The following is a 23,248-nucleotide window of genomic DNA, read 5'->3' as shown; positions in this document are numbered from 1 at the left end:
CTTGTTCATATCCTATAAGTTTCTCTTTCCTAAGCCTGAGGAGCTGTAGAAGCTGTGATGATTTTGCTGTTTTCAAGGGTCACATATATAAAGAACTAGTTTTTTGTTTGCTTTGTTTCTAAACTTTGACCCCGCTTAGAGTTTGGGTGGATCCTTTATGTAAAAACATTGTATGTATTCATGTGGTAACTGTCTCCATACAAAAGTGTGAGGCTGACAAGCCCTCTCTCCACTGTCCTGCCAAACAACTCCATTTTTGGTAAATAGCAGAGACTTGTTTTGTAGCACCACCATTTCTTCTGAATTGCAATAGCTTGTATTTGGCAAAACTAAGTATATTCTGACATACCCAGTAGAGCAGTTGGCTGAAGAGTAAATGCTTTTCCCTAGCAACTGCAAAGGCTGATTTTACTTTCAATGCCCTCTGTGCAAGTCGATGTCAGCAGCTTGTTACACTGCTCACTGTTACGAGGCATGGGCTCGTAGCAGGAATGCAAAGAAACCCTAAAGGTCAAGACATATGCTGTCAGAAGCTTCTGCTGAGAAGAGTAGCAGGAGAAACTGTGTTCTTCCTGTGGCTCCTCACCTGGCTGCTCTTTAATTTTTTATAAAACGGCCCCAGTAATAACTGATGAGAACCAGTGTAGGATCTGTATTCATTACCCATTGCCAACCTGTTGCACTATTTAGAATAAAAATTTGCCCCAGGTATCTCCTGAGAGTTACTGGGAAAAGATGTTTTTTGCTTGGGTCTGTAATATTGGGTGAGAAGAGACCTTAAAGTTTATTTAGTCCATCCTTTGCCTCATAGCAGGGTTAGAACTGTGTGTGTATTTCTTCTTTTAAATTTAGAATCCTACTTTTCTTGTTCCACAAAGTCACTTTAAGCCTAGTTATTATCTATCTGCATTGCAGTAGGTCTCAGAAATCCTCAGTAGAGCCATGTTTGGCTACTGTAACCAGGAAGATGGGGGGGTGGCTCTTCCAAACTGACAGGCAGCTCATAGGACAGGCCTGGTCATTTTGTGCCTGGTCAAGTCCTATTCTGGAAAGTATGGGTGTTTTTGCTCCCTTGCTGGGAGCCTGTGCAGTTCTGTGGTGCTGTATTCCAAGTGTTGGCACCTCCTTGCTCATCCCATTCCGGAGGGTTACAACAAGATGTTTAGAGGGTACTCAACCACCCCTGCCCCAAAGTCCCATGTATTTGGTACTGCATAAACAACTCCAGCATTTTAGTCTTTGTTTTTGGACTATATCAAATTACCAGAATGACTAACCACCTCTGGTTTTCATTTCATGCCCTCCTGGTAAAGAGTCATTCAGCTTTCAAAATTCTTAGTCCCCAGGCATTTTAGGAGGGCAATAACTCAATAGGTTTCCTGTTAACTCCGCAATAACCTAAGATAGTGCTGGCTTTAGTTTTCAGCGGTAGGGTTTGTTTCACTGGTGATGAGGTTATTACCTCCAGCATTCTCTAAAGTATCATCTAATTAAGTTTGGCCTGGCAGTCAGAGGAAATGGTTTATTGGCCTTTCTGCCACTATGTTCCTTACTCCTAGGCCAAAAGAGCGTAGTGATTTGGGGAAACAACATATGCTACAAAATCTTTGCTTTGAAACTTAATCCTATGTTCTAGCACTGCCTTTACCCTTGGGATGTTATAAAACCTAAGCAAACCAGTTATTTCTCTAGGCCTAATTTGCTACCTTTCTGTACTAGGTTTGATAGTGCTTTGCTTATTGCTCTACAAGAGTTGATTTGTAGATAAAGAGGAACTGAAACATGATGAACAAGACAAAAAAAACTGTCTAGGACTAGCCTTGTAGCACTGATTTATACTCTTCTTCTACTAAGAAATACGTAGATAACAATCTACAATATTAATTATTCGCATTCAGACCATCAAGAGTTGTTCAATGAACTACCAGTTTTAACTAAGAAACACTAATTGAACCCTAAAATCAAATTAGAATCTAAGAGGCTTCTATCTTGCTGCCTCTGAGGAGGCCCGAACTTGACTTTATCTTACTTCCTGTCCCTTGGATCCCTAGTTCACTTTGCCTCACATCCACCCTGTTTTCCATCTTTTTTCTTCTTCTTCCCCCTTACCTGGGCCATCTTCTCAAGCTTGGACTTTATATCTGCTAGCTCTAGCTGGGCCTCCTGAAGCTTTGTTTTCAGTTTTTGGTTTTCAGTCAGGGCACTCTCGTAGAGCTAGGAGAGGGAAAAAAGAGAATCAGGTCACCCATTAGGCAATGCTCCCAGAATTGAAACTCACACTGAATCATTAAATGAACATGCCTAGGGCTCTGTGCCCCAAGTCACCACTGTGTGGTAAAGAAGGGAAGATGATGAAGGAAGTCTAGTGAGCAGAGTACATTCATCCAACTGGTCTCTTGCTTCTTGAAAGTGATGAACACAAAGGGAATGATTATGCACCAACTTCAATAATGTCAATCTCTGGGGGACAAAAACAGTCGCTCCATTTTCTCCTATAGGGTATATTCATTACTTAAAAGTATGTCTTCCCACACAAAAGGATTATTATTTTAGAACCAGCCTAGTATGTATGCTGATTTCAGTCAAGTTCTGCTTAACAAAACAAACATTTTCTTAACAAAAAAAAAAATTTTCTGATAAGCAACTGAAAGGGAGGGTTTTCAAGTCTACTCCAAAGGAAATGAACTATAAAGTGATTTAAAGCCTCTCCAAACCCAGATGATGATAATGATTTTTTTTTGCTAACACCTAGAAGTATTTAGTTGATATTCACAGGAACTTATTAGAAACACATATTTGTTTAAAAAAAAATAGTCTACCAAATGAATCTTAGAGACTCAGACAGCATTAGATTTTTTACCCTTTTTACAATTCCTAATTTCTTACTTCTTCCTAAACCTCTAAATAGCTGATTCTAGTCACGTGTTTACTGCGCTAAGAACAATATATGAAGGGGTCTTTATTTAGCTGTTTGGAGAAGTGAACCCAGAAATCTGTGAGGAATGTTACTTAAGCCCTTTTCTTCTGCTTAGAACTACACTAATTTTTTTACAATGGAGGAAAAGGCTGAGAGGTTTACATGTTGTTACCCAAGAACAGGACAACTGAAAAAAGACCCTACTTTTTTATAATCCCTGTTGCTGTCCTCTTCCACACGGCTGGTCAGGGTGGCTAGTCGGGCTTCCCGGGCCTCACGACGGGCTCTTGCTGAAGCCCGGTCACTGTAAGTATCACTGGTTGTAGGGTTACTACCTCCTGATTCCAACCTATGGGAGATAATATTAAAGGTAAAAATCATTTTTGAGAACAAAGTAGTAGGGGAAAGGGGATGCTTAAGGGTAGTTTGCGCCTTTTCTAAAACATATTTGTGAGTCCTGGCCAGAAAAAACGTGCAACATTCCTTCTTTGAATCTCTCGGCCAGTATTCCCAAACCTCAAGGCTAAACTGCACGAGTTTGGAAAGGGAGGCAGGTCATAATTTGCCAAGAATGAAGCTTATTGAAAAATTGGTGGTTTGGACCCATGTGCTCACTTAAATCTTAGAACTTTTCAAATTTGTTTAGGGTTGAACAGCTTCCCTCAAGAGTGTACTTTCTTTCTTTTTTTTTTGAGCTGGAGTCTCACTCTGTCACCCAGACTGGAGTGCAGTGGCCGCTCCCGGCCACCGCAGCCCGACCTGCTGGGATCCGGCGATCCTTCCGCCTCAGCCTTCCAAGTAGCTGGAACTACAGGCGGCGCTACCACGCCCCGCTAATTTTTTGATTTAATGTAGAGATGAGGTCTCGCCAAGTTGCCCAGGGGGGTCTCGAACCCGAGGGCTCAGGAAATTCACTCACTTCAGCCTTCCAAAGCGCGGGATTACAGGCTGAGCCACCGAGCCCGGCTGAAGAGTGTACTTTCAAAAGTAAAAGTTTCTTGGATCTTAATGGCTCTTGGAAAATGATTACAATAAACTGCTAATGAATCAGAAACATGGACTTGGAGATATGAGCCAGAGGTTGAATGGGGTAAAATGGTCACTAAGGCATGTTACATATGTCTTTAGGTGCTCTACAGGTTTGCTGGAATCCCAAACATTTCAGGGGTACAAACACAGTACCCTAACAGCTAGTTTTCTACCTTCTTATCTATATTCCATATTAAGACTGTTAGGCCTGTGATGAGAATTTCTACCTCTTCTAGCAATTGAGCTCTTAAAGTTGTGATGATTTTATTTCCAGTATTGGGAAGTCTATGAAGGGAAGATTCTCTCAGCAGATAACCTACGTAAACAACTATTGCCTTAGTCCTTAATGCTAGTTTATATTTTTCTCATATGTTTCTCTTTCCAAACTAAAATGTGGCATATATAAAACCGCTGTATGAGCTGGGCTCGGTGGCTCAGCCTGTAATCCCATGCCTTTGGGAGGCTGAGGTGAGTGGACTGCCTGAGCCTGCGGGTTCAAGACCCACCTGGGCAACTTGGCAAGACCTCAACTCTACAATAAATCAAAAATTAGTTGGGCGTGGTAGCGCGTGCCTGTAGTTCCAGCTACTTGGAAGGCTGAGGCGGAAGGATCGCCAGAGTCCAGCAGGTCAAGGCTGCGGTGGCCGGGAGTGGCCACTGCCCTCTAGTCTGGGTGACAGAGTGAGACTCCAACTCAAAAAAAAATTAAAAAAATTAAAAAAAATAAAACTGCTGTGTGGCGACAGAGTGAGACTCTGACTCAAAATAACAAACAAACAAAAACTTGTGTGTAAACCAGCCCTGCAGAGCTCTCTAATGTTTGAAGAGTGACAGCTGTGAACTGTGCATCTGATGTCTCTGCCCTGTGGTTGCTACTGCTATAACAGGGGATGGAGGAGTGTGGAATAAGTACTAGAAGAAGTAGAGGAGCAATAAGGATGACACAGAGAAGGGAGAGGCAAGGTAATTAGCTCCTAATGACACTAATGAACACTTTTCACTTACAGAGATGCTAAGTCCCACATTATTCACAACACTCTTTTTCTTTTTTCTTTTTGGTTAATAGAAATTTCTAAATTTACCTTCCAGATCATAAAAGCAATATATACTTGTAGAAAAAGTTAAGTAATACTGAATTACCTAAAGTAGAAAGTCACTCTATAATCTTGCCTAAGAAATAATCACTATTAACAGTTTAGTTCATATCCTTGCAGAATGTCAAATACATAAATATGTTAAAATACATTTTTCTATAAAGTCAGATAACACTGTTGTCTAACTCCTTCTTCTCCCTATACTTATCACTATGATTGTGAGCATCTTACCATGTAAGTAAACAGACTTGTCTTATTTAAAAAAAAAAAAAAAAAGCTGTAATCTCAGTACTTTGGGAGGAGAGGCAGGTTCGAGATCCATCCGGGCAACTTGGCGAGACCTTGTCTCTACAATAAAGCAAAGATTAGCCAGGCGTGGTAGTGTGTGCCTGTAGTTCCAGCTACTTGGAAGGTTGAGACGGAAGGATCGCAGGAGCCCAGTAGGTCGAAGCTGCGATGGCCGGGAGTGTGCCACTGCCCTCCAGCCTGGGTGACAGAGTAAGACTACAACTCAAAAAAAAAAAAAAAAAAAGACGGCAATCTTCCACTACATGCTTGTATGATAATTTATTTAACTAATCTTCTATTGATAGACATATATTTTTCTAATTTTTTAGATACTATAAACAATACTACAATAAGCAGACTTTATAAATCTTAGTGCATCTGCCCAAATACTTTCTTAGGCTAAATCTTGGAAGCCTAACTCTTTGGTCAAGGGCTAAACATATTTTAAATGCTGATATAGATATATTGCCATACTCTTCTCTAGAGAGGTTTACCCCTTTCCAATCCAATTCAGAGAAATATAATACTTCACTGTTATTAATTTTAACATTTTAAAATCATTAGGAAGATTCAACACCTTTGGCTACTTATCTTTGCTTCTGAATTGGCTATTCATAGCCTTCATTCAGTAGGGTAATCACCTTTTCCTTGTTATGCTAGGGTAGCCTACTACATAGTAGAGCTTTTAAAACTATCTAACATAGGCTACAAGCTTTTTTCCCCCCACTTCACTTTTTGTCTCTGTTTATAGTGTCTTTTACCAGCAGAGATTTTAAATTGTATACAATTAAATTTGCCAAATTTTACCTTTACAGTATTATGCTTGGAAAGGTCTTTCTTATATAAAGATCATAAAATAGTCTCTTTTACTAACTTTTACAATAAAACTCCTTTCTCTTAAAAATTATAATCCATTTGATATCTGTTTTTGTTTGTTTTTTGTGAATGGTTTAAGGGAAGGATATATTTTCCCAAATAGATAATCAATTGTCCCAGTGATTACTTAGTGAATAATTTGTTCCCCAATGAGATGAAAAGTCACCTTATACAAATGATTTTTGGGGAGCTATGGATTGTGTTCCATATATCTCTTTATTCTTGAACTAGTATCTCACTGTTTTAATTACTACAGTTTTATGGCATATTTTGAAGTCGGTGGGGAATGCTTCCTTTCACAAATGGTCATTATAATAAAAATGGGTTCACAGAAGATTAACTATAGCAAAATGCCATTCTCTACTAATTTTGCAAAACTAAGTAATTTTCTGCTTGGTTAGAAGTAAATTATTTGTCCTCAGCTGGTGCCTGGTGAAAGTGCAAAGGAAGAATATATGTAAAATTTAGAATATATTAATAAGGCAGAACCAGTTCAATTATCAAACAAATTATGAGAAAATGCATTTGTCCTACTATGCTATCTTATAACTATATCTTCCTCCAATCTCTTAATTTTTCCATCAGAGAAACAGTGGAAAAGGAAAGATTCAAAGTGTTGGCTCTACAGTTTTTATTATTTATCTGTTGACTTTCTTCATCAGGCGGGTCAGTTTTGTATCTTTAGATACTAAGTGAAAAACTGCAGAGGGTCATCTCCCAAACTGATATGGTTCCTTAATTTTCAGCAATTGCAAAACAGGCCTTCAGTTTATTCTTCAATAAACTATTATTGAGCACCATCTAGGTATAATGTATTTTGTTGGATCTACTATTAAATGACAGTATGTAAACTCAATTTTAATTCAGGCTTCTACTCTGCAATGAAGGCTTCCTTGAACCACCTGATTAGGTTAATTGCTTTTCTTTGTGTTCATAATACCTGTCCCCACTTCTAATTGGCACTAGCACATTCTATTGAAATGATCAGTCTCTCTAGTGGTATGTAAGCTAACTGAAGGTAAAAATAGTGTCTTATTCATGTTGTTTTCCAAGTACCTAGCATGGTGCCTGGTCACTGGTGCTTGAAAAAAATTAATCTAGTTGAAGTATACAAAATGAATTGGAGACGGGCTCGGTGGCTCAGCCTGTAATCCCGCGCCTTTGAGAGGCTGAGGTGAGTGGATTGCCTGAGCCCGCGGGTTCGAGACCCGCCTGGGCAGCGAAACCTCATCTCTACAATATATAAAAAAAAAAAAAATCAGGCGTGATAGCGCATGCCTGTGATTCCGGCTACTTGGAAGGCTGAGGCGGAAGGATCGCCGGAGCCCAGCAGGTCGAGGCTGCGGTGGCTAGAAGTGGCCACTGCACTCCAGTCTGGACGACAGAGCGAGACTCCAACTCAAAAAGAAAAAAAAAAAAAATGAATTGGAAAGAGGAGAATCTGGAGGCAGGAACGTAAGTTGAAAAGCTGTTCCACTACTTTGGGTAGAAGACAACAAAAGTCTGAATTATTGTGGTGGCTGTAGAAATGAAAAGGAAGGAAAGGATGTAAGAAATACTACTAAACTGTTACATAAAGCTACATTCAATTAGACATGCATTCACTCACAAGTATAAGCATGCATATAAAACAGGGAGAGTTCTTACCTAGAAAGTCTTTCATGCTAGAGAAAGGAGACAAAAACAAAAAAAGAAAAAAAAAAAGAAAGAAAGAAAACAGCATTAGCAAAGGACTGATTTTTATTATTTCCATTTATAAACGCACTTTTCAAATCAGATGTCTGAACTTCACAACTAAAAACAAGAGGTGCCATTTAAGAAAAGCAAATAAGCTGACTGCACAAAAAACTACTTAGCTCTAGCTCACACTTCTTTGTATTCCATGAGTCTTTAGTGACAGCATCTTTATAAACTGGAAGTCAGCAAAACGTAAAATGATAAAAAAAAAACTGCCCTTACCCCACCCTGCTCAACTAGCCAGCCAAACTTGTATTCTAGGAGAGACTATCACTGACTTTCTGTGTGACATTTAGCCTCTTTGGATTTCATCCTATTAATTTTCCTTCAGTTCACAAACCCCTAACCCCGCCTAAGTGATTACTGCAATTACAAATATTAAAATTCACATCAGCTTCTGATTTTCTCCCAGATCTCTAGAGAAAGTAGAAGAGAGTTCAGAAGAAGGAGAAAGTGTTCATTCTAGTCCCCAGGATGCTGATAAAAGAAAAGAAAAGAAGCTGGCACGGTGGCTCACGCCTGCAATCCCAAGGCAAGAGGACTACCCTGAGCCCATGGGTTCGAGACCAGCCTGGGCAATTTGGTAAGATCTCGTCTCTACAATAAATAAAAAAATTAGCAAGGTATGGTGGTGCAAGTCTGTGGTTCCAGCTACTTGGAAGGCTGTGGGGGGGGGGGAGTCGGAGAATGTACTCTTAGGTCTCAAAAGAAACCTGAAAGCTTGTCATTGTAAACAAACAGAACAACAAACAGTGACTATCTTCTTACCATAGATGACCTTTATCCTCCTATCTCTTCACTATTTTTGTATTTTTTAAAAATTAATTTCTTTATTTTTATTTATTTATTTTTGAGTTGGAGTCTCACTCTGTTGCCCAGACTGGAGTGCAGTGGCCGCTTCCGGCCACCGCAGCCTCGACCTGCTAGGCTCCGGCAATTCTTCCGCCTCAGCCTTCTGAGTAGCTGGAACTACAGGTGCACGCTACCATGCCCGGCTCAAGCAATTCACTCACCTCAGTCTCCCAAAGTGCGGGATTACAGGCTGAGCCACCGAGCCCGGCCTCTTCACTATTTTAAGAACTCAGGCAAATATTCAATTGATTTGAATGTATTTAATTATTTCCCTTTTTGATGTATTAAAGAACAAAATTCTCAAGGACAGATAAAAGAAGGAAGAAGAGAAACAAAGGTCCAATAATCCACAAAATGAGTAATGAATCCCTGAACTTCTGAGGAGTCACTCAAGGACATTATTTTGCATTAAACTGTCCCTGGAAATCACTGTTTTGTCAAACAACACAGCAGGACAGCACGACACACCACATCCTAAAGCCGTCCAGAAATACAGAATGACAGCACATCTGACTAAAGAGGGACTAAACAAGCTGACCTTGCTAAAAGGTAGCTTTTTCTCATGGAATCTCTCTTTATATCAGGGATTACACTCATCAGAATAAACTCATGCTCTTGTGCAAAATGCACATATCCTAACCTTAATCCCATCTTTCAGTAGGTCTAGAGTGAGGCCTTCCTATATGTATTTTTTTTAAGTCTCCCTAGGTGATTCTGCTATATAGCCCTGGTTAAGTAACACTGGACTAAACAGGCTTTTTTTTTTTAGTTGGAGTCTCACTCTGTCGCCCAGACCGGAGTGCAGTGGCCGCTCCCGGCCACCGTAGCCTCGACCTGCTGGGCTCCGGCGATCTTTCCGTCTCAGCCTTCCAAGTAGCCGGAATTACAGGCATGCGCTACCCCACCCAGCTGATTTTTAAATTTATTGTAGAGATGAGGTCTCGCTTCCCAGGCGGGTCTCGAACCCGCGGGTTCAGGCAATCCACTACCTCAGCCTCCCAAAGGTGCAGGATTACAGGCTGAGCCACCAAGCACAGCTTAAACTGGCTTTTTGACGTGTAGACATGCCCCGTTTGAGATGAGGGAATCATTAAGAATCATTAAGAAAAGTACATGGTATATTCTCAGTTGAAAATCCTGAAACTTGGAAGTCTGGAATTCAGTACAATTTGGGGCATTTCTTTCCTGTCCCACATTTATATATTTGTATTTGATCTCCAGTGAGTCATATGTGTATCCCACACAATCAATGACCCCTTTTTCAATATTACCAGTTTTTTTTCTCTTAATGCCTTTTTTCAAAAAAGAAACCAAATTTTAATCACCTCTCAAGAATTACTTAATATACATATGCAAATGCTTAAAGAGTATGCAAGTGAAGCTGAGATGTTGGGCTGCTGGTTATGTCATTCACAACCTTTGTGGGAAGTGCCAGCCTTACAGCATCTGAACAAATTAAAATTCACAGTCCAAGAAAACTAGAAATTGTGATATGTGAAAAACTTGTTAATAACTGAGACTAAACTCCATACTAGCAAATGTCCAGGGTCTATTGTATTTAAGAGCCCACTGTGCACAGAGCCTGTAGGGAAAGGCACTGAGGAAGAAGCAGAAAAAGTTACATAACAGAGGCAGGAGGGCACTGTGAACCTAATAACAAGCTTGTCTGAAACAACATAGAGAAAACATGTGAATAAGTGCTGTGGAGTTAACAGCGGTAACCCATGGGCTAAGAAGGCTTCCTAAAACAAATGAGTTTGGGGAAGATAATATTAGAGAAATACACACATATACTTTTTTTTTTCTGACTATAAAGATTCAGAAGAGACACATTTTTTAAAAAACATTTTTAAAACGTTAATTCTCTAAAATTTCATCCTATTCCATTATATCCTTAGTGCTGTGAGTTCAGAATATCACAGTTGCACAATAAAAACTCACTGAGATGAATTGTTAATGCTTCCGAGAAAAAGTGTGATGGCCTTGGCTGGACTGGAGTTCTAATTTCCGCTCTGACATCCAGCCATGTGGCCTTGGGCAAGTTACCACTTACTATAATAGTAAGAATTGTGATGATTGCGAGAAAGTGCACTCTTAAAATGTCAGCTCCCCTACTATTCCTCCTCTTTCATTTTGTAGTTGTAAGAATTACATTGGTTATTAATGCTGGTTAGAGTAGCAAGTTAAAAATTAGTACCTTTGATTCAGGGAATTGAGTTCACATGCAACCAAATGAAATAATCATTTAGAAGACCATTTACTTTCTCTTGCTGCTTCTGGGCAGAACAGCCTTCAAACTATACCTTCCATAAAGGAGAGGTATTCTTGACATTCTCTCCAAAGATGGACTTTCTATACCCTCTCAGGTATGGGAAAATGACTCACCTATAATCAAACTGAACTGTCTTGAGTCTTCTTTTTCTTTCTCCTACTAAAATGTTAGCCCATTTCTGCATGGTGTGCACAGATTGAGGCCTGATTAACTTTTTGCAATTAAATCATGCTTATGTTCTGACTTTGTTTTTCCTGAAATTTGGGAACTCACTCGAAATTTTTTTTTAAGTTTCTTCTCTGTAAATATCTTACTTGTTGGGTAAGATTTTACTACATCTTCAGCTTTAAATTCTGCTGTGTAGACTCTGGCAGCTGCCTTTATAGTCAAAAAGAAGGCATTATTTTTCTTTTTTTTTGAGTTGGAGTCTCACTCCGTCACCCAGGTTGGAGTGCAGTGGCACACTCATGGTTACCCCAGAGTCGACTTGCTAGGCTCCAGCAATCCTTTCGCCTTAGCCTTCCAAATAGCCGGTACTACAGGTGCATGCTACCACGCTTGGCTAATTTTTTAATTTATTGTAGAGACAAGATCTCGCCAAGTTGCCTGGGCTAGTCTCAAACCCATGGGCTCAGGCAATCCACTTGCCTCGGCCTCCCAAAGTGCTGGGATTACAGGCTGAGCCACCAAGTCCAGTCGCATTATTTTTCTTTTCTGACCATTAAAACAGGGAAATTAGAAAATTTTTTTTTGAGTTGGGGCCTCACTCTGTCACTGAGGCTGGAGAGCAGAGGTACAATCATGGTTCACTGTAGTCTTGATGTCCTGGGATCAGGTGATCCTTCAACCTCAGCTTCCCAAGCAGGTGGGACTACAGGCATACACCAGTATGCCTGGCTTTAAAAAAAAATTTTTTTTTTAGAGACGATGTTTTACTACGTTGCCTAGACTGGTCTTGAACTCCTGGGCTCAAGTAATCCTCTCATCTTAGCCTCCCAACTAGGGCTACAGGTGTGAGTCACTGCACCAGGCATCGATTTTAGCCATTATATATATATCAAAGCACGCTAAACATTTCCATTGAGTTTCTCTTATAAGAATGACATGTACTGAACCTTTTTCATTTAGAATGTTCTAGAAACACAATGAAGCTTTTTTTTTTTTGAGTTGGAGTCTCACTCTGTCGCCCAGACCGGAGTACAGTGGCCGCTCCCGGCTGCCGCAGCCTCGACCTGCTGGGCTCTGGCGATCCTTCCGCCTCAGCCTTCCAAGTAGCCAGAATTACAGGCATGCGCTACCACGCCCGGCTGATTTTTTGATTTATTGTAGAGATGAGGTCTCGCTGTCCAGGTGGGTCTCGAACCCGCGGGCTCAGGCAATCCACTCACCTCAGCCTCCCAAAGGCGTGGGATTACAGGCTGAGCCACCGAGCCCGGCCACAATGAAGCTTTTTAAGCCCTGTCATCACATCCAAGAAAGTTCTCAGACAGATATGTGACTGTATAGTATAGCTGTGTATACCGCAGGACTTCCACTGAGGAGGCTGACATAAAATACAAACACTTAAAAAACTGAAAAACACAAAAAATGAGTTAGCACTATTAGCAGCAATAAGAGAAAGCTCATGGTGTTCCTGGATATGAAAAGGCTGATTCCACAGAGTTTTCAAAAGACCTAAATTAATTTTTCCATAGATAAGAGCACATGGAGGAAGATAACACTAACAGTGTTTAGACTTGATTGCCACACCAGTTTTTGCCCCTATAGACTTGCTTCCTACAGACAGTCATCTAAGAAGCTGACGAATGATATTCTTCTGCCTGCCAGGAGTAACTAAAAGCAAGTATTACCATCTGTTGTTTATCATTCTTTTAAGACTTATTAAGATGCCTTGTTAACAATTTATTTTTAGGTTACCTTTTAAAAAAATGTGTAAGTGATGAGTGATCCAGCAGACAAGGAAATAGACAATTCACCTAGATTCAGATTATCAGAGAAAACAGAGTTTACAAATTAATCCTTGATCTTTCCTCACTACCTCTAACATACCCTTCACTTTTACCTGACTTTTGGAACTATGTGGAATCCTTGGCTTTTTTTTTTTTTAATTATGGCCTTCAGGAGCTAGCCTAAGCAATGTCCTGGGAGGGTCAACCCTGCCAATTAGAGGAGAGTATACAAGACTCCCTCAACCTTGGGGATTAGTGAGATTTAGATACAGTAGAGGTAACACAGTAACCTTAATACAAACAAAAAGGAAGAAAACTGGGATTTATAAAGGAGATGATATTCTCACCAATGTAATAGAAATGGTTTTCTTTAAGGTTTTTAGCCTAAAAAGAGTATTCTTATATAGGCTAGAGGGTAAAATAGCTTAGAATAATACAGTTCATGTTTAATTTCCCAGCTCCTGATAAATGGCTTAAGCTTTTAGATCACATTTTCTAACTGATTTTCACTAATGGAATACTTCTAGAAACTATTGTTTTGCTTGGCTTCATGACACACTTGATAATCTGGGGTTTGATGAAAAACACTGGTTAGATTCAGGGAGAAAGAGGTTTGGGTTTCTTGGATAAAGCAGCAAAGTGGCTGAACTGGTGCAAAAGATTTAACTTAAATATTCCCTCTTCATCCTGCTGTCACTCAAACTAAGCACAATTCAGCAGTTAGGCTGACACTGTTTCTCATTCGAGAAAGCTGACTGCCAGCCCTGCAGGGAGATTACTGAGAAAATCTAGAGAGCAGGAGATATGATAGAGTGGGAGTTTGTCTAAAAGATCTCAGGCGAACAGTGAGCCGGAAAGTGATATCAGAAGAGGCAAGCAGAACATAGGCTAGGGAAATGATCACTGAAGTTTCTCCCAGAAAAGAGGATTCTAAGAGCTTAGTCTACTGGGCAGGAGATAAGAAGTCCTAGAACACAGGGCTTAGGGACTCCAGTCAAATCTATGATCCTATGGAGGCTAGGAATGTGGATTTCCCTTTACCCACATTCTGGGAATGGGCCCATTCTCTCACCGTCCCTCCTCTGTACACACACACTCTCAAAAGTAGAACTTACTCTCTACTGAAGCACAGTCCTGATAGCTTATTGTACATGACAATGTCATATACTTTAGAAAAGGCATGAATCTTTTATAGGTTAATACACAAATGTATTATGTCATATGCTCTAATCTGGAAGTCTTAGAATTTCTGTAAGTTTTTTGGTTAAATATTGTTTTCCTCTACCTTCTATTAGAGACAAATGATGGCCATTAAGAAGAGACTCTCTGGTGTGTCTGAACTAGATAAAAACTATTCAGAGAAGGAATTACTTTCTCAGCTTTTATGGCCCAACTGGGGGCAACAGATATTGTAAATGGTACCCTGGAGCAGAAGAGACTAAAAGCTATTCAGAAACCAATATGAATACAGGGAGGAGAAGTAAAAAGTATGATTAGCTAGATAGATAGTTTTTTAAAATGCCCCAAAACTAAGCAGAAGGATCCTTCCTTTCATACCTCTTGAAATTCTCCAATAATAATCTTATTGCTTGGGTCTGTTTCTAATAAAAAAAGAGTGAAGATCACCATTATTTCAGATGGCAATCCTAGGATAGGAACCAGACTGGTTTTGATTTGTGAAATGTGTAGGGCTCTCAAAACACCAGAGACTGGCTTAGAAAAATCCCCACAAAAGCTTTTTAACTTGAAAGTTATCAGGAGTTCAGGAAGGTACATAATTAAAACCAAACTCCTATCAAGTTTAAAATAAAACTGTGACTCAGGAAAGCTGGGCCCAAGGGAAAAGAATAAGACCAAGTCACATGTCTACTGCCAAGGCTGAAAAAGTGGTTTAACTGTGTTTCTTTGGAGTCATGACCTGACCCCACAGTGATGGGAAAAAGTCTCCTATTTACATTTTCCCTGAAGAGGGACTAAGCAAAAGGGACATCTTATATCATGTTTTTGTGTACTAGCTGAGCCAGGGGAAACAACTTGCTCTATTTTGGGATGGCCTTCAGTGCTCTCCTTAGATTAATGACTGATGATGAACAACCCAATGACATGAGCATGGTTATAGCAAGAACTCGTCCAATTTTCAGCCTCTGCAAACCTAACCATGATGTGAGTTAATAAAAAAATAATAAAATTTTAGAACTTTGAGTTTAAGAATCATTCCGGTTTCATATACATGTCTAAGGGAGACAAGGATTTTTTAACCTTCTACTTTAAGGGAAAAGGATCCCTCATAAATCAAACACATGGGATTCTCAGGAAACCTGAGATAAGGAGAGTCTACCAGTCTCAATCTTTGAAGTGGATCTTTTGAGCCTGTATTGTTCCAGTAATTTATTTGAAGAATCCTGTACAACCTCCTGTACACATGAGGGTGGACCAAGAACTTTCCAAATTTACAAAGATGTATCAGTAGAGATAGTGACAATGAGACCTGTATTCATTTTTGAAATTTCACATAAAAAAGTAATAATATTTTCTTAATATCAAATTTTTAATTGTATTAGTTTTTTATTGCTGCCAAAAACAAATGGTCCCCAAATTTAATTGCTTAAAAATCCAGCCAGGCTCGGTGATTCAGCCTGTAATCCTGTGCTTTGGGAGGCTGAGGTGAGTGGATTGCCTGAGCCCGTGGGTTCGAGACCCACCTGGGCAATTTGGCGAGACCTCATCTCTACAATAAATCAAAAAATTCGCTGGGCGTGGTAGCGCGCGCCTGTAGTTCCAGCTACTCGGAAGGCTGAGGCGGAAGGATCGCCGGAGCCCAGCAGGTCGAGGCTGCGGTGGCCAGGAGGGTGCCACTGCACTCCAGTCTGGGCGACAGAGTGAGAGTCCAACTTAAAAAAAAACAAAAACAAAAAACAAAATCCGCTTCTAATCTCATAGTTTTGTAGGTGAGAAATCTGTACGGCTTTGTTGGGTTCCCTGCTTGAGTTCTCAATGTGCTGAAATCAAGGTGTCTGCTGTTGGCTCTTATCTGGAGGATCTAGGGAAAAATCTGCTTTCAAGCTCATTGAAGTTGTTGGCAGAATCTAGTTCCTTGTGGCTTTTAGTCTCAGGTGGTTGCTGCCTTGGTGGCTGTCAGCCGGTGGGTGCTCACTGCTTGTAAAAAACTCCCACACTCCTTCTCACATGGCCTCTTCCATCTTTAAACAAGCAATGATGCACTGAGTCCTTTTCACACTTCAGATTTCTCCGGCTTTCCCTTCCATCATCAGCTGAGAAGACTGCCTTTATGGGCTCATGTGATTAAATCAGGCTCGCCCAGAAAAAAAACTCCCTCTCTTAAGGTCAGCTGGGCCATCTAACATAACAATCATAGTAGAGCTACATTGCCACACATGTGGGTTCTAGAGATAAGGCCAGGACATCTTTGGGGAACCATTTTAGAAATTCCAACTATCACAGGGCTCCCCCTTAAAAAAAAAGGTCTAATTTATCTGTAACATCCTAAAAGTAAGAATCATTCATAGTACATGGTCTCTCAGCTACATTAGGTGATTATATACAGTCAGAATCAAAACAATGCTGAAAGCACTGTTTTATGCTGGAAAAAAGCATGTATTCATGTGAGTGGGTATCTGTATGTGTAAGACAGTATACTTCCAAGCAAATATTAGCTTTTAAGAGCAAGTATTAAATCATATATGTCTTTATCATATAAGTCTTAATTTGTCTTTACCAACTACTTAATACATATGGAACAAAAACAGCTAAACAGGAAAGTCAAATTTAGTAGTACTTGCATTTAATTTGTTATAAATATTTCTGAAAAATCTCATATGCCAAATTGTGACTACCTATCAGTTTAATATTGCGTGTAGAAATGAGATCATGTAACATCACCTCACATATTCTAGTACATTTCACTACATTATAAAAGAAGTATCATTAAGTTCATTAAATGATAAAAACAGATTAATCTTTTGTTGTATCTATCATGCTACCTAAATATTATTGGAATTTTATAGTTCTTAGTTTCTATGCAGGCCTGTACCTTTTCTTTGTGAATATTCCCAGCTTCCAAAGAATCTCTGGATTTTGTAGGGACTCAAAAATGCACTTATTATAGAAGGAAATATATGAATATACTAAAGCCCCCATAAAAGACCCAAAGCAAGCCATTTTATATTTAAAGATAATTCATAAACTCTTATTATTCACAAATACATTTGCAGATTCAGGCATAGTCTCTATCTAGCCTTTCACATCTGTGTAGCATATATTATGAAAATGACCAACAGGGGAATGAGGAGCTCTAAAACTTGTGGCTCTAGCACATGGGTCACATTTCTCACATTTAACAGCTATTTTTACTTTCCCCATAGCTCAGAATTTTAGGTTCTTATAGGTGTGCATGGCCACCCGAAACTATAGTTCAGCTGATTCAAAAAACAGGCTCAATGAACACATGAGAAAAGAAGTCTGATCACTCCCCCAAAAAACTGTTAGAAAATATAGCATAGAATAAATTAATAAATTTTAATAATCCCTATTTATACCTTGAATCCCACTGTTTGAGTTTCACTCCATTTCTCTAATTGAGATTTCAGGTCTCACCCCACTAGCCTGCCAAGGCTCTTTAACAGATGTTGATACTGACCACCATTACACTTCTTTAGAAAGTAAGCTTTCCATGAAGCCAAAGAAGAGATGGACTTTTTCACATGGTAAATGTCACGGTCTAGCAGCTGTTTGGGTAGCCAGTCATTTTAATTTTATTTGAACTAGGCTGTGAATTAAAATCTTTGCAAATATTCCGCAGGGCAAAAAGAAAAAAAAAATTTTTGCAAAGAGGTTAGTGAGGCTCTCCAGACCTCACATATGAAGAGGAAATAAATACTTGGGACCTAAGGCAGAACTTTTATTTCTGAGTAGATTCCATGGACAGGATCTTCCTTTATTCTTAGCTTTTTCTCTTTTTTTTGAGTTGGAGTCTCACTCAGTCACCCAGACTGGAGTGCAGTGGCCGCTTTTGGCCACCGCAGCCTCGCCTGCTGGGCTCCGGCGATCCTTCTGCCTCAGCCTTCCAAGTAGCTAGAATTACAGGCATGCGCTACCACGCCCGGCTGATTTTTTGATTTATTGTAGAGATGAGGTCTCGCTGCCCAGGCGGGTCTCGAACCTGCGGGGTCAGGCAATCCACTCACCTCAGCCTCCCAAAGGCGCGAGATTATAGGGTGAGCCACGGACCCCGGTGCTTTTTCTCTTTCTTAACTCATGCATTTTGGATACACTCGCAAATTGCAATAAACAGGAATATGAACTGCTGTGACCTTCATTTTAGTTCATAGGATTCTCTAGTGTGTGGCCTCTGACTCCTTTCCAAATGACCAAATGGGATAGAAGCAGAGAAATCAATTCTTAAAACAGGTAGCAGCATTCATGCCCTATATTTACATTAAGTGTATATGCTCAGCCTTATGAGTGACAGAGGAATAAAATGGACAATTATAGAGTCTAAGACATAGCTCTTTGATCTCAAAGAGCTTTTCTTTAGGGGAGGAAAGATAAGCACACCCATAAAACAATTAGATAGTAAAGCAAAAAAAGTGACTGCTAGAATGTAATCAAATATTATGCTATTTGGTACAAATAAAAATAAAAAGGCTAGCCAGGAAAGGGAGAGACCAATACTGTCTAGATATTTTTGGCAAGGCTCTATTTATGAAAGGCACAGGCCTACTGGATACATCAGCCTGAAGTTTGAAATTAGATGGTCATGATGACACTATCATGTGTGACTTGTAAGAACTATGACACAAGTTGAGGCCTTGCTAGTGCCAGTTACCCCAAAGTGCTACTTTGCTCTGAAAGAGGAAGTTCAGAAGAATGAAGAACTAAAGCTTTCTTTCATTCTTTCATTTTCCTTTTTCTTTCTCTTTATTTTTTTATAGTTTTTATTTTTTTATTTTTTGAGTTGGAGTCTCACTCTGTCGCCCAGACTGGGAGTGCAGTGGCCACTCTCAGCCACCGCAGCCTCAAGCTGCTGGGCTCTGGCAATCCTTCTGCCTCAGCCTTGCAAGTAGCCGGAATTACAGGCATGCGCTACCACGCCCGGCTGATTTTTTGATTTATTATAGAGATGAGGTTTCGCCAGTTCCCCAGGCGGGTCTCGAACCCACAGGCTCAGGCAATTCACTCACCTCAGCCTCCCAAGGCACGGGATTACAGGCTGAGCCACCGATCTCAGCCTTTTTAAAAGTTTTACTGAGAATTTATATAACACAAAATTCACTAGGTTAAAATGTACAATTCAGTGTGCTTGACTGAATTTACATATTTTCCCTAAGAATAGGGATGAGGTGTTCAGCAAGTTTGGGATCTGCCAGTGTCCAGGCAGTCGACAGCTGGTTTTTTCTCTTGGTTCTGGAAACAGGTACAAATTAGAGTTCCAAGTTGAAAGGAAAATACTTTCACTTCCATTATGTCCAAAGGAAGCTTGAGTCTTCAGATACACAATCTTTGGATTTAGGGTTTTAAACTACTCCCAGAGCAAAACAGATATTTTAAAAGGTAGACTTTTGGGAGAGGGTATGCTTCTGCAGTTTATTTTCTTGTATTTTCTCAGATAAGAAAAACCTCAGTAATTTAGACCCTACTAATTCAGAATTTGTTATAATTTAATCGGTCCTGAGTTGAAACATACCTTTGTACTATCTCTTTAAAATTTATTTACAAAGCAAATTAATAGCATAAACAAGAGAAATGACCTGAATACTTAAAGGATTTGCTTTTGAACACTTATAAATGGCTTTAGAGCAACTACATACAATTGATACACTCACTAAAAAGGATTCTAGATCACAACATTCAAGGGCATAGCGGATCTTTTCTCCTTAGCAAAGTTATTAGACAATAGCTTATCATACTTATAAATAATATGATACCAATTTTTAAATTATGCACAATTCTGACATTTCACTCATTTAGATTTCTCTTCCTAAAGTATGCTGTTAACTCTTTCCTTCTTTAAGATAGCTTTTATTGTCACCATCTCACTTTCCAAATCAAATTCAATAGTCAGAGATACTGGCAATAATTTAGAAGTTATGTAATGGAGACAGAGTTGTTTCACTGGAGCAGCTACAACACTTTCTGGTTAAAACTGAGACTCTGAAGCCAGACTGCTGGCTCTAGCATTTACTAGCTATGTGATCTTAGATAATTATTTAACTATTATTAATTATTTAACTTCTCTCTGCCTCAGTGTCCGCAGCAGTAAAAGGGGGTGTATAAGGATATTGAAAGTATTAAATGAGAATAAATGTAAGTGCTTGGTACAGCACTGACATATAGTAAATGTTCTACAAATGTTAGCTATTGATATCATTTTTCCTGTTTTTCCGTTCATCTCCTCATCCCTGTTTGGTATTTTGACTCTCTCAATGCTTGTTGGCTGCAAAAGGAATAAGCTCAAATTCCTTAGCACTCAAGTAAAAGGTTTTAATTATTTGTAGATTTTGGTTATTCAGACTAATTCCTACTTCCCTTTCTAATCTACAGATATTTAAAGTCATTATTTTACTGTCTAGATGGCTATGCCCTCTCCCACATAGCCAATCATGCAAAGTTGATTTTAGAAATCAACACAAAGATTTGGGTTTTTTTTTCACTGCTTTAATATACTTTTTTTAAAGTGTAATTTAAATCTAGACTTTAACTTTTCATATAGCCACTTGCTACTTTACATACAACTTTTATAGGAAAATGTTGCCTTCATAATGAACCATGAAGTGGTTAAAGTTCAGATACATTTTTAGTATCTTTATCTAATCATCTCACTAGTAGAATTCCCTGCACTGTGCAACCAAAGAAGTTTGCTGGGTTTTGGGGCTGTGATGAGAACTAACATTCCAGTTGTGAATAACTACCACCCACTGCATAATAAGCAGGTCAAAAATACAACCCAAAGGGGCTGAAAAGAAATAAAAGGATGATGAAAGCTAGCTCTGATAATTTCCCTTTGGTCTTCTGACTGTAATTAATTGTCAGCTCACCCAAATACTATGAGATTGAGAAAAAGAAATATTAAAAAATGCTGAATAGTCTGCAACTTTTTCAAATTTGAAAAATAATCCCTGGTCACACAGCTGGCTATGTACTGAAAACAAAACTAGAACTCAACACAAAACCTATAACTAACTGACCCTTAACTGACCTAAATTTCTGGATCCTTGGGAACTGAAGTTTATTACTGTAACAGAAGGGTGACTACAGTAACCTCCAAACAAAGAAGCAAGACACAGGACCTGTTGTACTCCTGTATGCAATTCCAGTGGTAATGGAACAGGAAAGAGCCATCAGAAAAAGTAGCATCTCTTTTAAGTGTTTGTTGTTACTCCCCCAAGGTTTATTCTCAACCCTTTCCTTATGTTACACCTACTCACTCCTCAATAAAGCTTATCACTCCTGTAGCTTCAATCATAATGTCAATATTTTCAGCCCTAATTTTATCCTAAGTTTCAAACCAACTACTTTCTGGATATTACTATCTAATGTCCCAAGTTACCTCTAATTCGGCATATCCCTGCTCAACATCCTTTTGCCTCCTGTATTTGCCAACTCAGTTTTGTTATACTATTTTCTACTGAGTCACCTAAAAAAGACCCAGGAGTCATTCTTGACTCTGCTCTCTCTCAGGTTCATCCCTGCCCTTCATTCTACCAGTCCCCAAGTCTTGTCAAGTCTATCTTCTAAAAAACTGAATGCTTCTCTGTACTTCCAGAGATGTCTCTGGTCAGGCCCTTATCATTTCTCACTGAATAAAATTTGTTTCTCTATTTGGAGCCATCACATGAATTCAGGTAGATACTGGCCTAGAACACTGCAGTCAGGGGCCAAGTGATCTGACCACCACCTGACCCTTTCCTCCCTTCCCTACAATCCAGCTTCCATAGCTGCCAAAGTTATTTCTCTAATATGCAATTCTGATCACAGCAACTTTACTTCAACTCTTCAATGCTTTACCAACAGGATAACTCCCCAAATCCTCAAAATTACATACTAAGCCTAACATGACCTGGCCCCTGCTAAGTCTCCAGCCTTATTTCCTATTATACTTCTAAATATATCTTTTGTTCTAGCGACACTGGTCTGCAGCTCTCAAAATAATGCCATATTTTTTCATATATTCTGTCTACCTTCGTAATGGGCTGATTTCTTCTTTTTTGCCAACCTAGCTTCTATTGCTCTCCAAACATCAGGCTGATGTATTAACCACCCGACTGATCTAAAATAACCCGAGCCTATATATCTTTATTAGAAAACTGCCATCTGTGTTCTAATTTTTGATTTTATTTCCTCAATTTGATTATCTATTCCTTAAAAACAGGAACTGTAGCTTTCATTTTTAAATTCCAGTGTCCAATATAAAGCCTGCAACAAAGCAGATGCTCAGGAAATGTTAATTGTGGGATGCTTCAAAATAGGGCAGGTGGCTTTGATAACCACTTATCATGGAATCAAAAGTTTGAATGGAAAGGCAGAACACATCTTGGAGGAAAGGAGTTGATAACCTTCAAAACTTCCAGTTTCTCTGGTTAACAAACCAAGGTTTCAGATGCCATCTTCAACCATACAAAGGAATGAGTTAAATAGGCCAGTATCTACCTGAATTCATGTGATGGCTCCAAGTAGAGAAACAAATTTTATTATTATAGGTTCTTCTGCTCTTGTCTAAGATTCCTTGGGCTGAAAAATTACTGATTATTGACTTTTCTTGAGTGGAATTAAAAAAAACAACTAACAAAAAAGCCAATACTTAGTGGTTTTAATTAGGCAGGAAAAACAATAGTTAACAGATTGTACCCATAATTAGCATTATTCACTCAGACAAATGTTTCTCATTCCATGACAGTGGATTATAAAGTAGAGTAAAAAATGGATTGCAGATTGGTGATGCCCCAGATGTAGTGTCAGAGGTACAGAGAATAAGATAATATGCTAAAGAACTGTTTGGTGCTTGCCAGAGGAGGACACAGAACACATGGAAAAAATGATTATCAAAGCTGACAGTCTAGAAAGGAAAGAGGCAGACTGTCTATGGCCTATTAGCCAGAGATACCACGTAGACAAGTTCTCATGAAAGCAACAATCCTTTATCATCCAATTATTTATCAAGTGTTCTCTAAAACAAAACTAGTTGATTAGCTAGAACTTTATGTACATTAATGGCTGC

General features: G+C 39.3%; 1 protein-coding gene across 1 annotated transcript in view; it reads right to left on the bottom strand.

Annotated features, from left to right (window-relative positions):
- LOC103249491 (protein phosphatase 1 regulatory subunit 12B-like) overlaps positions 1–23,248 on the bottom strand; it is a 45,910-nt gene that overhangs the window by 16,548 nt on the left and 6,114 nt on the right. Inside the window, exons 2-4 of the mRNA XM_008048120.1 lie at positions 7,852–7,868; positions 3,122–3,266; positions 2,110–2,214 (exon numbers count right to left, since the gene is read on the bottom strand). Of these exons, the coding sequence (XP_008046311.1) occupies positions 2,110–2,214; positions 3,122–3,266; positions 7,852–7,868 (267 nt within the window). The remainder of the gene's footprint in view (positions 1–2,109; positions 2,215–3,121; positions 3,267–7,851; positions 7,869–23,248) is intronic.

Source organism: Carlito syrichta, unplaced genomic scaffold (genome assembly GCF_000164805.1).
Source record: "Carlito syrichta isolate Samal-C Ts95f unplaced genomic scaffold, Tarsius_syrichta-2.0.1 Scaffold120546, whole genome shotgun sequence".
Taxonomy (NCBI): domain Eukaryota; kingdom Metazoa; phylum Chordata; class Mammalia; order Primates; family Tarsiidae; genus Carlito; species Carlito syrichta.
This window is presented reverse-complemented; position numbering and strand designations above follow the sequence as displayed.